The sequence below is a fragment of the Carcharhinus amblyrhynchos genome, chromosome 6, assembly GCF_965287045.1.
Source record: "Carcharhinus amblyrhynchos chromosome 6, sCarAmb.v2.hapA, whole genome shotgun sequence".
NCBI lineage: Eukaryota > Metazoa > Chordata > Chondrichthyes > Carcharhiniformes > Carcharhinidae > Carcharhinus > Carcharhinus amblyrhynchos.
The window spans coordinates 95,483,895-95,497,537 of record NC_137329.1 but is presented as its reverse complement, the minus strand read 5'-3'; the positions used below and the strand labels follow the sequence as shown (position 1 = coordinate 95,497,537).

The window sequence follows — 13,643 nt, the reverse complement described above, 5'->3', positions numbered from 1 at the left end:
AGATTGGAGAGGTTGCAACTGTTTTCCTTGGAGAGAAGAAGGCTATGAGGAAATGTGATAGAGGTACTCAAGATCTTGAAGGGACTAGACCGAGTACATAGGGAGAAACTGTTCCTGCTCATAAAAGGATCAAACAGGAGAGGACACAGATTTAAAGTGGCTTGCAAAAGAAGCAAATGTGATGTAATAAAGTTTTTTTTGTATCATGGATGGTTTGGATGTGGAATGCACTGTTTGGTTCAGTCAAAGCATTCAAGAAAGCATTAGATGGTGCAAGGATACAAGGGAATGACACTAAGACATGATGCTTGTCTGAAGAGCTGGTGCAGATATGAATGGCCTCCTGAGCTGTAAAACCTCTGTGATTCTGTGATATTGTTGCCCAAGGGTCATGTATGCACTCCATCAATCAGGAAAGAAAGCTGGCCTCCAAATTAAATAAAAATCACATGCATTTATATGATGCCTTCCATATGCCAACCAAAATGCCTTGCAGCAAATGAAATGTAGCTGTTTTGTAATGTAGGGAAATGCCCATAAACAACAATAAGATAATGACCAGCTAAGCTGTTTCTAGGAATGAGAGTGAAGGATAAATTTTAGTTAAGACAACAGGGAGAACTCGCCTGCCCTTCTTCAAAATGATGATCTTTCACACCACCCAAGAGAGCAAACAGAGCCGCAGATTCAAGTCTGATCTGAAAGTCAGCACTCCCTTTATTACTGCACTGGGTTGTGACTCCCAGAATGTATGCTCAAGTCTCTGCTGCCTCTGCCTCTTTGGAGCAGTGTTTACCTTTGCCATGACAGTCCTTTTGCCTCCAGAGTCACTGAAGAAAATGATCTCTTTAGGTGGAAGTCACAGCTCCACAAACAATAATACCTCATTTACATTAGAATATTGTCAGCAAAGGTGGGGCTATAAGTATCCCGTGTGTGCTGATGACACTATTTGTTTGTCTGCATGATTCTCATGGATACGAGAAGATTATTATCTATTTCTAGTACAAACTGCCTCAGAAAGGGCAGCACAATGGTTAGCACTGTTGTCTCCCAGTTCCAGGGACCTGGGTTCCATTCCCGGCTTGGGTTACTGTCTATGTGGAGTTTGCACATTCTCCTCGTGTCTGTGTGGATTTCCTTTGGGTGCTCCAGCTTCTTCCCACAGTCCAAAGATGTGCGGGTCAGGTTGATTGGACCTGCTAAATTGCCCCTTAGTGTCCCGGGATGCATAGGTTAGCGGGGTAAATATGTGGGGTTACGGGGATAGGGCCTGGATGGGATTGTTGTCAGTGCAGGCTTGATGGCCGAATGGCCCCCTTCTGCACTGTTGGGATTCTATGATTAAAAACATTTACCTCTACCAAATCCAATCCATAGCATTATAATCCAGTTTGATATGCACAAATTGTTTAAAGGAGTAAAATTAGATGTTTTCATGTTCACTCAAAAAAATGTTTTTAGTATTTGTCTGATGAAACTGGGGATGGGGAGGAGAGGGATTGTGATGATGGTGGGGGCAAGCACAGGCTAAAAGACAGGCCCTTGGCGATTATTTGTTGAACCATGGCAGTGTGCTGTGATCCTTGCTACAGATAAGGTGAGGAGGCAGACCCTCAGACTAACTCACTGGAAAGGATATCAAACAGTGCTGTTGGTGTTAATCAACACCCCACCCATCACAAAGATGTTAATTCTTAAATTGTGGTCATTGTTAACAAGATTTGAAATGGTCCATCTTCAATCAAGTATCTTAAAGCTCCAGTATGGGTGAAATTGCTCTGTCCCTAGAAAGTGCTGGAGAACACCATAGTCTCCTTTGTTTTTCAATTAACTAGTTTTGATTCAAGTTGTAATTGCATTGACATTAGAAAATTTATGTGGCGCAGTGATATTGTCACTGGACTAGTGATCCAGGGGTCCAGGGTAATGCTTGGGGACCAGGTTCAAATCCTACCATGGCAGATGGTGGAAGTTGAATTCAATAAAAAATCTGGAATTCAAAGTCTAATGGTGACCATGAAGCAATTATTGGAAAAACCCATCTGTCCCTTTAGGGAAGGAAATTTGTCGACCTTACCTGGTCTGACCTACATTGACTCCAGGCTCACAGCAATGCCTTTTAATTGCCTTTATGAATTCATTTCATGAAGGAATAAACAAAATAAAATCAGTGGTAGTAGATAAATGCAACACAATGTAGATTGGGAACATGCTTTAGGTGAGAACAGCTCCCAAATCTAAGAAGACTGGAAATGAAAGTTGGGTTATTTCAGCAATGACTGAATTATTTACTCTTTCAGGATGCTTGGTTCTCTTTACTTGCAATTCAAAGCAGTGACACTTTAACGATTTTACTCCCTTTAATTGAAATATTACCAACATTTAAATTTTTAAAATCTTTTTTTGGCCACTTGTGTTATATTACAGGGCAGCATTGTAGCACACAGGTTAGCACTGCTGCTTCACAGCGCCAGAGACCTGGATTCGATTCCCGCTTGGGTCACTGTCTGTGTGGAGTTTGCACATTCTCCCCGTGTCTGCGTGGGCTTCCACCAGCTGTTCTGGTTTACTCCCACATTCTGAAAGATGTACTGGTTAGGTGCATCGACCCAAACAAGTGCCGACTGAGGCGACTAGTGGAATTTCACAGTAACTTCATTGCAGTGTTAATGTAAACCTTACTTGTGACTAATAAGTTAACTTTAATTTCATTAATGGATATGTGTATCCTTGCTGTTCCTTGAAGCACATGTGGAAAAAAATGCATTAACTTCTTCCAGGTTGGTCAGGAAGATGCTGGGCACCCACTATGGTATTTCAAGAATGAACTATTAATTCCAGCAAAAATGGGAATTAAGCTGCCCTACTTCTTTCACGCAGGGGAAACTGGTAAGATGCACAAGAAGAATGTCTCTTTTTTTTTAAAACAGTAAATGTATATTAAAGTCTGGAATTAAGAATCTACTGATGATCATGAAACCATCGTCGATTTTCAGAAAAGCCTATCTGGTTCACTAATGTCCTTTTAGGGAAAGAAATCTGTCAACCTTACCTGGTCTGTCCTACATGTGACTCCAGAGCCACAGCAATGTGGTTGATTCTCAGCTGCCCTTCGGCAACTAGAGATGGGCAATAAATGCTGGCTAGCCACAAAAAAAGAAAATAATTGTCTTCCAAAGGCACAAGTGTCAAACAAATAATAAACTATCGTTGTTATCTTTCTTCAGCTAAAATTGAATTTTAATTTGTATTCAGTTTGCTCACTTGCAGGTTACTATGTGCCATAGATCTTTTGAGGTCTACAAAATTATCAGAGGCATAGATAAGGTGGGTAGTAAGAGGCATTTTCTCAGGGTGGAAAGGTCAACTATAAGAGGGCACAGATTTAAGGTGAGAAGGGCTAAGTTTAGGGGCGACATACAGGGAAAATGTTTTATATTGAGTGGTGGGTGCCTGGAACACTTGCCACTGGAGGTGGTGGAAGCAGGCACATTAGCAACATTCAAGGTGAATCTTGATAGACACATGAGCAGGAGGTGAACAGAGAGATAGAAACCACTTCTCAGCACAGGCTTGACAGGCTGAAAAGCATGTTCCTGTGCTGTATTGTTCTTTTACAGCACAGGAACAAGTTTTTTGGCCCACCAAGCCTTTGGGTTGAATCAGTCATTATATGACCTCTGAGCATTAGGAATGCCTGTTTTCTGTATGGCATTTCATCCAGTAATGGGCAGATTTGAATGACAAAAGGCCTCGGTATTCAAACCTGTGAGAGGAATGATCTGCAGCTTGCTGTGTCCACTGACCTCTGTGCATCAAAGTGAAGAAGCATATGTCTTTTGGTACAAAATCTTTAATTCTTGCTGGTTTCCCTTGCAGACTGGGAAGGTATGAGTACAGATGAAAATATCCTGGATGCCCTACTGCTGAACACAAGGCGAATAGGCCATGGCTACAGCATTAACAAACATCCTGTAGCAAAGAAGCTTTCCAGAATGCTTGATGTTCCATTGGAAGTGTGTCCAATCTCAAATCAGGTGCTGGTATAACAGAACAAATAAAACCTGCAACAACATCTTTCCATTTGAAAGAAAGTTTCTGGTACCTTAAGATTTAAAACTCCCAGTCTCTGCTTACATAGTTAACTGGTGAAATGCAAAAACAAAGTCTATATAAATGACTTGGAGGAAAATCTGATTAGTAAGTTTGCGGATGACACAAAAGTTGGTGGATTTGTGGATAGTGATGAGGACCATCAGAGGATACAGCAGGATATAGATTTCTTGGAGGCTTGGGCGGAGAGATGGCAGATGGAGTTTAATCCAGACAAATGTGAGGTAATGCATTTTGGAAGGTTGAATAAAGATAGGAAATATACAGTAAATGGCAGAACCCTTAAGAGTATTGATAGGCAGAAGGATCTGGGTGTACAGGTATACAAGTCACTGAAAGTGGCAATGCAGGTGGAGAAGGTAGTCAAGAAGGCATACGGCATGCTTGCCTGCATTGGTTGGGGCATTGAGTTTAAAAATAGGCAAGTCATGTTGCAGCTTTATAGAACCTTAGTTAGGCTGCACTTGGAATATAGTGTTTCAGTTCTGGTCGCCACACTACCAGAAGGATGTGGATGCTTTGTAGAAGTACAGAAAAGATTTACCAGGATGTTGCCTGCTATGGAGGGCATTAGCTATGAGGAGAGGTTGGAGAAACTTGGTTTGTCCTCACTGGAATGATGGAGGTTGAGGGGCAACCTGATAGAAGCCTACAAGATTATGAAAGGCATGGACAGAGTGGATAGTCAGAAGCTTTTTCTCAGTGTGGAAGAATCAACTACTGGGGGGCAGGGGTTTAAGGTGCGAGAGGAAAGGTTTAAAGGGAAAGTACAAAACAAGTTTTTTTACACAAGAGGGTGGTGGATGCTTGGAACTCGTTGCTGGGGGAGATAGTGGAAGCAGGTATGATAATGACTTTTAAGGGGCATCTGCACAAATACATGAATAATATGGGAATGGAAGGATACAGTCCCCCGAAGGATAAGAGGTTTTAGTTCAGGTAGGCAGCGTGATCGGTGCAGGTTTGGAGGGTCAAAGGACCTGTTTCGATGCTGTAATTTTCTTTGTTCTTTGTTCAAAGTCGTAAAAATGCAACGCTATAATTTTTGTTGAATTGAAGTAAGTATATATATAAAGTGCAGCTATTTTAACCAACGAGTTTTATTTTGTGATTAGAAGTTTCCAAAATGATATAGTGGGGTCATGTATTGCTTCAGATCAGCCATGATGTTATTGAATGGCAGGGCAGGCTAGAAGGCCTACTCCTGCTTCTATTTCTTATGTTTCTTATGTTCATGTAGTAATGGGTCACGCACCTCAAAAAGATGTCAGTTTCATTTCCCAGTCAGTGCTGAACTAGATAATCTTGGCTAAGAACAGATTAAGTTACGAAAAGCAATAATATGTAAAGAAATCTGAGGGAGATCTCTCTCTGCTGTTTACTGCAGAAATGAAATTGTCAGCACACATGTAAAGAATATGTTTACATTTGAACATGAGAAATCTTGCTGATTGTGTATATGTAGCTAACTTTTATTGTGCCTGCAGGAGGAGGAAGCTGTTTTGTCAGTAAAATAAGGTCATTTAGTGTTTGACTTTAAATTCTCGCTTATTAAGTTCCATGCTCCTTTGGAAATTTTTATTGCATTAACCAAGCAGACTTTGAACTTTGCTCAAATCCTGTAATCCATATATTTCTGAGGGCAGCACGGTAGCACAATGGTTAACGTTGCTGCCTCACAGTGCCAGGGACCCAGATTCGATTCTTGGCTTGTGTCACTGTCTATGCGGAGTTTGCATGTTCTCCTTGTGTCTACATGGGTTTCCTCTAGATGCTCCAGTTTCTTCTCACAGTCCAAAAGATGTGCCGGTTGGGTGCATTGACCATGCTAAATTCTCCCTCAATGTACCCAGACAGGTGCCAGAGTGTGGCGAATAGGGGATTTTTACAGTAACTTCATTACAGTGTTAATGTAAGCCTATTTGAGACACTAATAAATAAACATAAGCATACAGGTATAAATCTGAATACAGTACCATTTAATGCAGGTACCATTCCTTCCTCACTAGAAAAAAGTGTGCTTCTAGTTAACAACTCTAAAGTACACTTGCCACTTTCTGATTGACTTTAATCAGGACTTAATTTACTGTATTGATCATTTTTTTTTGCTGATTTCTTTATTGTAGGTGCTTATGCTGGTGAGTAATCTACAGAATCACCCAGCTGCAGCCTGGTTGGCAGAAGGTCATCCCATGGTCATTAGCGCTGATGATCCAGCAGCTTTTGGAGCTCGTGGTTTATCGTATGACTTCTATGAGGCCTTCATGGGAATAGGAGGTTTGAAAGCTGAGCTGACAACTCTGAAGCAGTTGGCTTTGAACTCAATCAAGTAATTGTACATTTTTATAAAAGCAAACCACTGCAGATGGTGGAAATCTGAAATAAAAACAGAAAATGCTGGATAAGCTCAGCAGGTCAGGCAGCATCTGTGGACAAAGAAATAGAGTTAACATTTTGAGTCCATATGGCTTCAGAGCTGAAGAGGGGTTGAAATGTGATTAGAAACATAGAAACGCAGAACAGTACAGCACAGTACAGGCCCTTTGGGCCTCGATGTTGTGCCGAGCTTTGTCCAAAACCAGGATCAAGCTATCCCACTCCCTATCATTCTGGTGTGCTCCACGTGCCTATCCAACGAAAATTTCTAAAGTGTCCGACTTCACTTTCACAGCAGATAGTCCACTTCGCACCCCAACCACACTCTGAGTAAATTGTTATATAATTTGTGGGGGGCGGTGGGGAAGATGGAGCAGAACTGAAGGTCAGGGATAGATCAGAGTTAAGGGGAGATTGACAGCGATGTCACTGGATATAAGACAAAAGGAGTGCTAATGATAGCATTAAAAACTAAAGAAGATGCTGATAGTAGCATGAAGGTACCGTGATAACAGAATACCTTCATAGGAGAACAAAGGTCAGTGCTCAATGAAAGCAAAACTAAAGAACAAGTGACAGATGGCCCTGTGGGGATGGGGACAGTGTTTGTGTTGAGGCAGACAAAAAAACTGGGCCAAGATCAAGGAGAAAATTCACAGTCAAAAGTTGTTGAGTGCAGAAGGCTGTAAGGTGCCTAACAGGAAGGTGAGATGCTGCTTCTCCAGATTGTGCTGGACTTCACTAGAGCATAGCAGGCCAAGAATGAACATGTGAGTATTGGAAGCAAGATGGTGAGTTTAAATGGCAAGCCACTGAAGGTTGGGCAAACTGGCCACCCAGTCTGCATTTAGTCTGTCCGATGTGGATGAGACAACATTGGGAGCAGCGAATACAGTAGACTGAATTGAAGCAGGTGCAAGTGAAATGCTGCTTTACCTGAAAGGAGTGCTTGGGGCCTTGGATAATGAGGAAGGAGGAGATAAAGGAATAGGTGTTGCACCTTCTGAGATTGCATAGGAAGATACCTAGGAAAAGGGCTGAAGGTTGGGATGGAGAAGTGGATCAGGGTGTCACAAAGGGAATGGTCCTGTGAAATGCTGATGGGGGGGTGGTGTGGTGGGTAAGGGGAAGATGGGTTTGGTGGTTGCATCGTGCTGGAGTTGGTGGAATTAGTGGAGAACGATTCTTTGAATTGAGAGACTGATAGGGTGAAAATGAGCACTGTGGAAATTCTACCCTGTGGGAGGGAGGGAAAGGGGTGAGAACAGCAGAGAGGGAAATGGGGCCGATGTAGTTGAATGCCCTGTTGACCACGGTTGAGAGTTCCCTTCAGTTGGGGAAAAAGGCAGACATGTCAGAAGTGCTGTTTTTGAGGGTAGCATCATCGGAACAGATATAATGGAGGCAGAGAAACTGGGAAAATGAGATGGAGTCCTTACAGGAAGCAGGGTGTGAGGATCTGTAGTTGATGTATCTATAGGATGGAAGATCTGTAGGTTTCCTTCGGGTGCTCCGGTTTCCTTCCACAATCTGAAAGACTTGCTGGTTAGGTGCATTGACCCGAACATGCGCCAGAATGTAGCGACTAGGGGAATTTTACAGTAACCTAATTGCAGTGTTTATGTAAGCCTTGTGACTAAGAAAATAATAAAAGGAGTTGATGGGTTGATAATGAATATTAGTGGTCAGTCTATTGTGACACAAATAGTGACAGATGAGGTCCAGAAAGGGAAGGAAAGTGTTGGACCAGGTGGAAATAAGAAGCCTGGTGGGGAAGAATTAAAGGGAAGGTATAACCTGATGGGATAGATTTTCCCCCTTATTTTCTTGATGCCAGCCCATCCAGTAAAAGCTGCTGAGCTACCCATATGGCATGGGCATTCCCCTGCCTTGGGTAAAATAATGGTGGGAGCAGGATGAAGCACTTAAGTGCCCATTAATTGTCCCCTTAAGGACCTCAATAGATGCAAGGGTAGGCAGGAAAGTGATGGGCAGGCCATACACTGCATTTTATATGCCACCCCTCCTTCAAACACACCACCAGGGGAGCTTAAAACCCAGCGTAGAGGTTTTTGGGACAATAGAGAGACAGGTCTTTCAGAAAGAGAAGTGCAGCTAGTGTGGTCAACAGAGATAAGTGTTCTACCTTTCTGTTAATTACCAGGCAGAATGTAGGAAGGAGGAAATCCTATGACACTGTATGGACTCTGGAAGATTTGCCCTGGCAAGGCCAGGAGGAGAAATGACCAGAGTTGGTTTGACTACTGGCGGTTGGTTTGGGAAGTCCCTGAAAACTGAGGCAGTGCCTTTCAGTCAATGTTACAACTTGATGAAATAAGGAGACGTGAACAGATTGGAAGCTGGAAATGACCATGAATCCTTCAAAGATTATAATTGTGTTGGGAGTGTGCTAGAAAATACATATATACACAGAGTTGGGTTATTAAGTGCAATAAGTGTTACCTTTTCTGTTGTTTCAAGTGCCAGTTGCCTACTAAGAATGTTTAGTTGATGTTGCTTTTAATGTGTTCGTGACAGTCCAAGTCTTAAAACTTAAAATCTTGTTGTATAATTCCTTGAAGTTGATCACTGAGAATTTTTTAAATATTTAAATATATAAAAATTTAAATATATTTTTAGAAGTTATCAATGCAAGGAACGTAACATAGGCCATACCAAAAACAACTTGCTCATTCTCAGATTTGCATGAGTACTTCTTTTGATTAACATTTATTTTGATGCGATGAATGGATATTTACTGCGATTTTCTTTTGGCTTTTCTAGGTACAGTGCTATGTCTGCCCAAGTGAAAGCTGAAACCACCAAACTCTGGCTAAAGAAGTGGGATCGGTTTTTGGATGATGTTCTTAACATGTTCAGAAATGATGAGCTTTGAGAGGGGTTTTTCTCATTTTGATGGGTTTTACTCATTCTACACTGAAAAATTATGTTTATCCAGAGTCTTGATTTGGCTATAAAAGAAAGAAAGAGGGCAGAATTTTCCTATCCCGCCCGCCACGGGAATTATAGCGAGCAAGGGGCACAGACCATTCAAAGTTCTGTCGACCTCAGGCGAGATTTTTCAGCCATGGCCAGAAATCAACCCCTATCCCAGCCCCCCCCCAGAAAGTTCTGCATTTCTGTAGTGCCTTTCAAGACCTTGGGACATCTAAAAGTGCTTTATAACCAACAGACTTCTTCCAGCACATTGGTAATGTAGAATCTTGAATTGTATACATGTTGCAAAACTTGGTGTGTGTATGTATGTGTATATATATATATATATGTGTGTGTATTTAGCCTGTCTTCTATCAATCTTCAGGATATATATATTTTGAATGATTTATATCCCATTTATGAATATAAATTTCTCCAGTTTATTGTGCGGAAAACCAAAGTTGTCCTCTTTGGTCCCCACCCTACCCTATAGCCCTGATTTTGAGGCCATCGACCTTCCTGGCCTCAATCATAAGTTCATAAGAAGTCTACTGAGCTTGCTCTGTCATTCAATAACATAGAAACATTAAAAACAGAAGCAGGAGTAGGCCATTCAGCCCTTTGAACCTGCTCCGCCATTCATTTCAATCGAGGCTGATCTTCAAATTCAAAAGGGCAAATTTTACTGTCTTGCTCATCTTGGGAATCAGTGCGGGTGAGGGGCGGACCATGGAAGGATACATTGACCTTGGGCTGGATTTCCCGGTTTCAGGATGAGCGAGGCTGGAAAATCCCACCCAATATCCCAAAACCCATCTCCCTATCCATTTCCCCACACCCCCCATCCTTATCCCTTGATCCCTGTAGCCCCAAGAGCTATATCTAATTTCTTCTTAAAGATAACGCAATGTTTTGGCCTCAACTACATTCTGTAGCAGTGAATTCCACAGAGTCACTACTCACTGGGTGAAGAAATTTCTCCTCACCTCAATCTTAAAAGGTTTACTCCTTATCCTCAAACTATGACCCCTAGTTCTGATTGTTTTGAGTGTAGACTTGAATGCACTTTCCTGTCTGTCGCTCAACCATACCATAGAGTAGAATACCATAGAACCCTACAGTGCAGAAAGAGGCCCTTTGGCCCATCAAGTCTACACCGACCACAATCCCACCCAGGCCCTACCACCATATCCCCACATATTTTACCCACTAATCCCTCTAACCTAAGCACCTCAGGACACTAAGGGGCAATTTTAGCATGGCCAATCAACCTAACCTGCACATCCTTGGACTGTGGGAGGAAACTGGAGGAAACCCACACTGACACGAGGAGAATGTGCAAACTCCACACACACAGTGACCCGAGTCGGAGATGTTTGGAGATCAAACATCTGGCAACATCAGGCTAAGTTGAAAGATATGGAACCTAGTTCAGCTCCAGTACTGCTAGCACTGGTGCTGAAATTCCTTTCTTATATCAGTTCCAGCAGCAATACTGCTTTGTCCATCAATACTGTCCTCTACTCACTACTTTTCCACTATCTCTGAAACGATCCTGAGACTTAATTTCTTCGCTGTTCTCCTAACTGGCTAAAATGCCATTCTCATGTGTTTCTGTGCTTTTATCTTTGCCAATTTCTACTGGCTTCTCATTTGATTGCAAGATTTTGTAACTCACGTGGCCTCACACATACATTGATGTCTTCCCAGCCTTTTGGCCTGAACACAACCTCTTACACCAGCCTGCTCCTTTCTTCATAATTAGCAGCTATTCTTTCAGACACTTATGCTTTGAAACCCCCTTTCAAAACTCCTGTGCTGTGTTGCAGCGTCACTGGTTTTGATGGTATTGTGAAAAGCATCAACTGTACTTTTAGTTACATCCCCCAATACCTTTCTATTATTTCCTTTTATCCTCTCGTGCTTGATATCCAATTTATTTTTCCACTCTGCAAAGCATTTTTATATACACAAAAAGTAGTTGTTTTTAGTGCAACTTCACAACCATACTTTTTTTTGCAGAATAATGGCGGAAGGATTTCCGAGCTGATTATCAGCCCATTGAATGGGTTTGAGTGCAGGTCTCAGACAGCATGGTGACATAAGGAGGGCGACACGTTAGCACAGTGGTTAGCACTGCTGCCTCGAGTGCCAGGGACCTGGGTTCAATTTTGGCCTCGGGCCACTGTCTGTGTGGAGTTCGCACATTCTCCTGTGGGTTTCCTCCTGGTGCTCTGGTTTCCTCTCAGTCCAAAGATGTCTGGGTTAAGTGGATTGGCCATGCTAAATTGACTTTAGTGTCAAGACATTAGCAGAATAAACATGTGGGGTTACAGGAATAGGGCCTGGGTGGGATTGTAGTCGGTGTAGACTCAATGGGCTGAATGGCCTCCTTCTGCACTGTAGGGATTCTCTGACTATGTTGAATGCTCCTTCCATGGTCAATAAGTCCTGCACTCAAACCCAGAGCCTCTGGTGTAATGGTAGGGATGCTACCACTGTGCCACAAGGCCTTGTGTATATAAAAAGCAGTGCTCGGTGTTCAATTTCATAATCGTAAGCTGGAACTGAAACTGTTGGCAGCTCCCTCTCCCAGAAAAAAAACAGCAATTTTTGACGGTAAATGTTATGGTTGAAAATATAAAGCTAACAAGCACTCTCATTTTTGATTATAAAGTAATTGTATAAGTTGTGTTAGAGATGAGTAGTAGTAATAGGGGAGGGAGAAGATCTGACGTGGAGAGCAAAGGTTCAAGCTGCGGGTCAAGCTATCTGTTAACATTGGCAGTGTCAATATGAAACATCATTGACCCTGAGATGGGTTTTGTCGAGGTGCAGCTGTTTCAGATGCAGAGAGTTTGTCATGTTTATAAAGGAAAATGGAGACTAGAATGGAATCCATACCGATGCTGTACCTCGAATCACAATTAATCCTTCCAGGAAATGAAATACTGTTAGCTTCATTTTTTTTAAAGAGAAGCGTTGTTTGGATTTCATTTCTTTTTCTCATGTCTGCAACAAGGAATGTACACTGTAAGAATGATTCTAGTGAAATGTAACATGGCCCATGTATACTTGTACACACACTTGGATCTCGTTCAATAACATTCACTAAAAGCTTTTTGTAGATTGAATACATACTTGTACTTTCTGGCAATGGTATTATAATGGTGAGCAAATAATTATATGTAAGATTATCGTTAACTTTAACAGCTGTTACTGTGCTTTGTAAATGCATTTGATTTCAAATATGGGTCAAATCCTAACTGTATGACATGTTAAATGTAATATAGTTGTCAAATAAAAGTTGCCTATAACCTTTCATTTACTACATAAATATTTGTAGAAGGGCATGTACATGACAGAGCATAGGTTGAGGTTCCTCATCATTTGTATTCAAGCAGAATCCCTGCCATCTGCATGGGTATCTATTCATCCCAGCAGGATAAGGAGTTATTCATTCAGCTGAGTGTGAGGAACCTGATTAAATGACGACTGAGAAAAGGACCTATGTAATATATGTAATGAAACATTGCTCAAACGGGCAGATTTTCTTTTGCGTATTCATCGAGATGGTAATGGGTCTGTAGACAAGGTGAAATGTTATTGCTTACTAATTAACATGAGCACGTGGTGAAACAATTATGCAGGTCTGGCACATGAACAGTGTCCAACTGCAGTAAGGATCAGCATATGTTAGTTTAAAACTGCAAAAAAAAAGTTTAATTGTGCTTTGATAAACTGATTTGTGTCGACAGTGCTGATGTGCCTTGTTGCTGCACTTGCATGGGATAGCACTGTTACCCACCGCCCCCTGCACCCCCCCCCCCAGCTGTCTCCTTAGTTTACCTTTTACTAATGTAAAGCTTCGAGCTGTGCAGCTGGCTCCTAATAACTCTCCTTTTTTCCATTTCTACTTGGCTGATAAAACGTTGTTTTGATCTTGAATTGTGAGGTTTTGCTTCACTCTGAATATATTATGCTGTTTTGAAAGCCAGAAGACGGCTGAATAAATTTGACTATGGCAATGGCTCTATCCATGCCTCCAATATGGCAGACAGGAAGTGTACCCTCATTACAAGCTGAAAGCGCACTGCCCGCCATATTATTAAAAGCCGAAAAGTTGGAATGCAGTAACTGTGCCTAAAACATGCCTTTGCACAAATTAAGAGACTTGATGTCTGTTCGAGGCCCCTGCTGTCAGGTTCAGTTGC

The 13,643-nt window shown here is 41.9% G+C and overlaps 1 protein-coding gene across 4 annotated transcripts in view; it reads left to right on the top strand.

Annotated features, from left to right (window-relative positions):
- Positions 1–12,751, top strand: part of ada2a (adenosine deaminase 2a) — a 57,189-nt gene extending 44,438 nt beyond the window's left edge. For 3 of the 4 annotated variants that reach the window (XM_080191006.1, XM_080191007.1, XM_080191005.1), the window contains exons 7-10: positions 2,784–2,892; positions 3,883–4,040; positions 6,243–6,445; positions 9,277–12,751. In XM_080191006.1, the coding sequence (XP_080047132.1) occupies positions 2,784–2,892; positions 3,883–4,040; positions 6,243–6,445; positions 9,277–9,388 (582 nt within the window). In that variant the 3' untranslated portion in view covers positions 9,389–12,751. The remainder of the gene's footprint in view (positions 1–2,783; positions 2,893–3,882; positions 4,041–6,242; positions 6,446–9,276) is intronic. The other variant, XM_080191008.1, reaches the window with a different exon arrangement.
- The last annotated feature ends 892 nt before the right edge of the window (positions 12,752–13,643 follow it).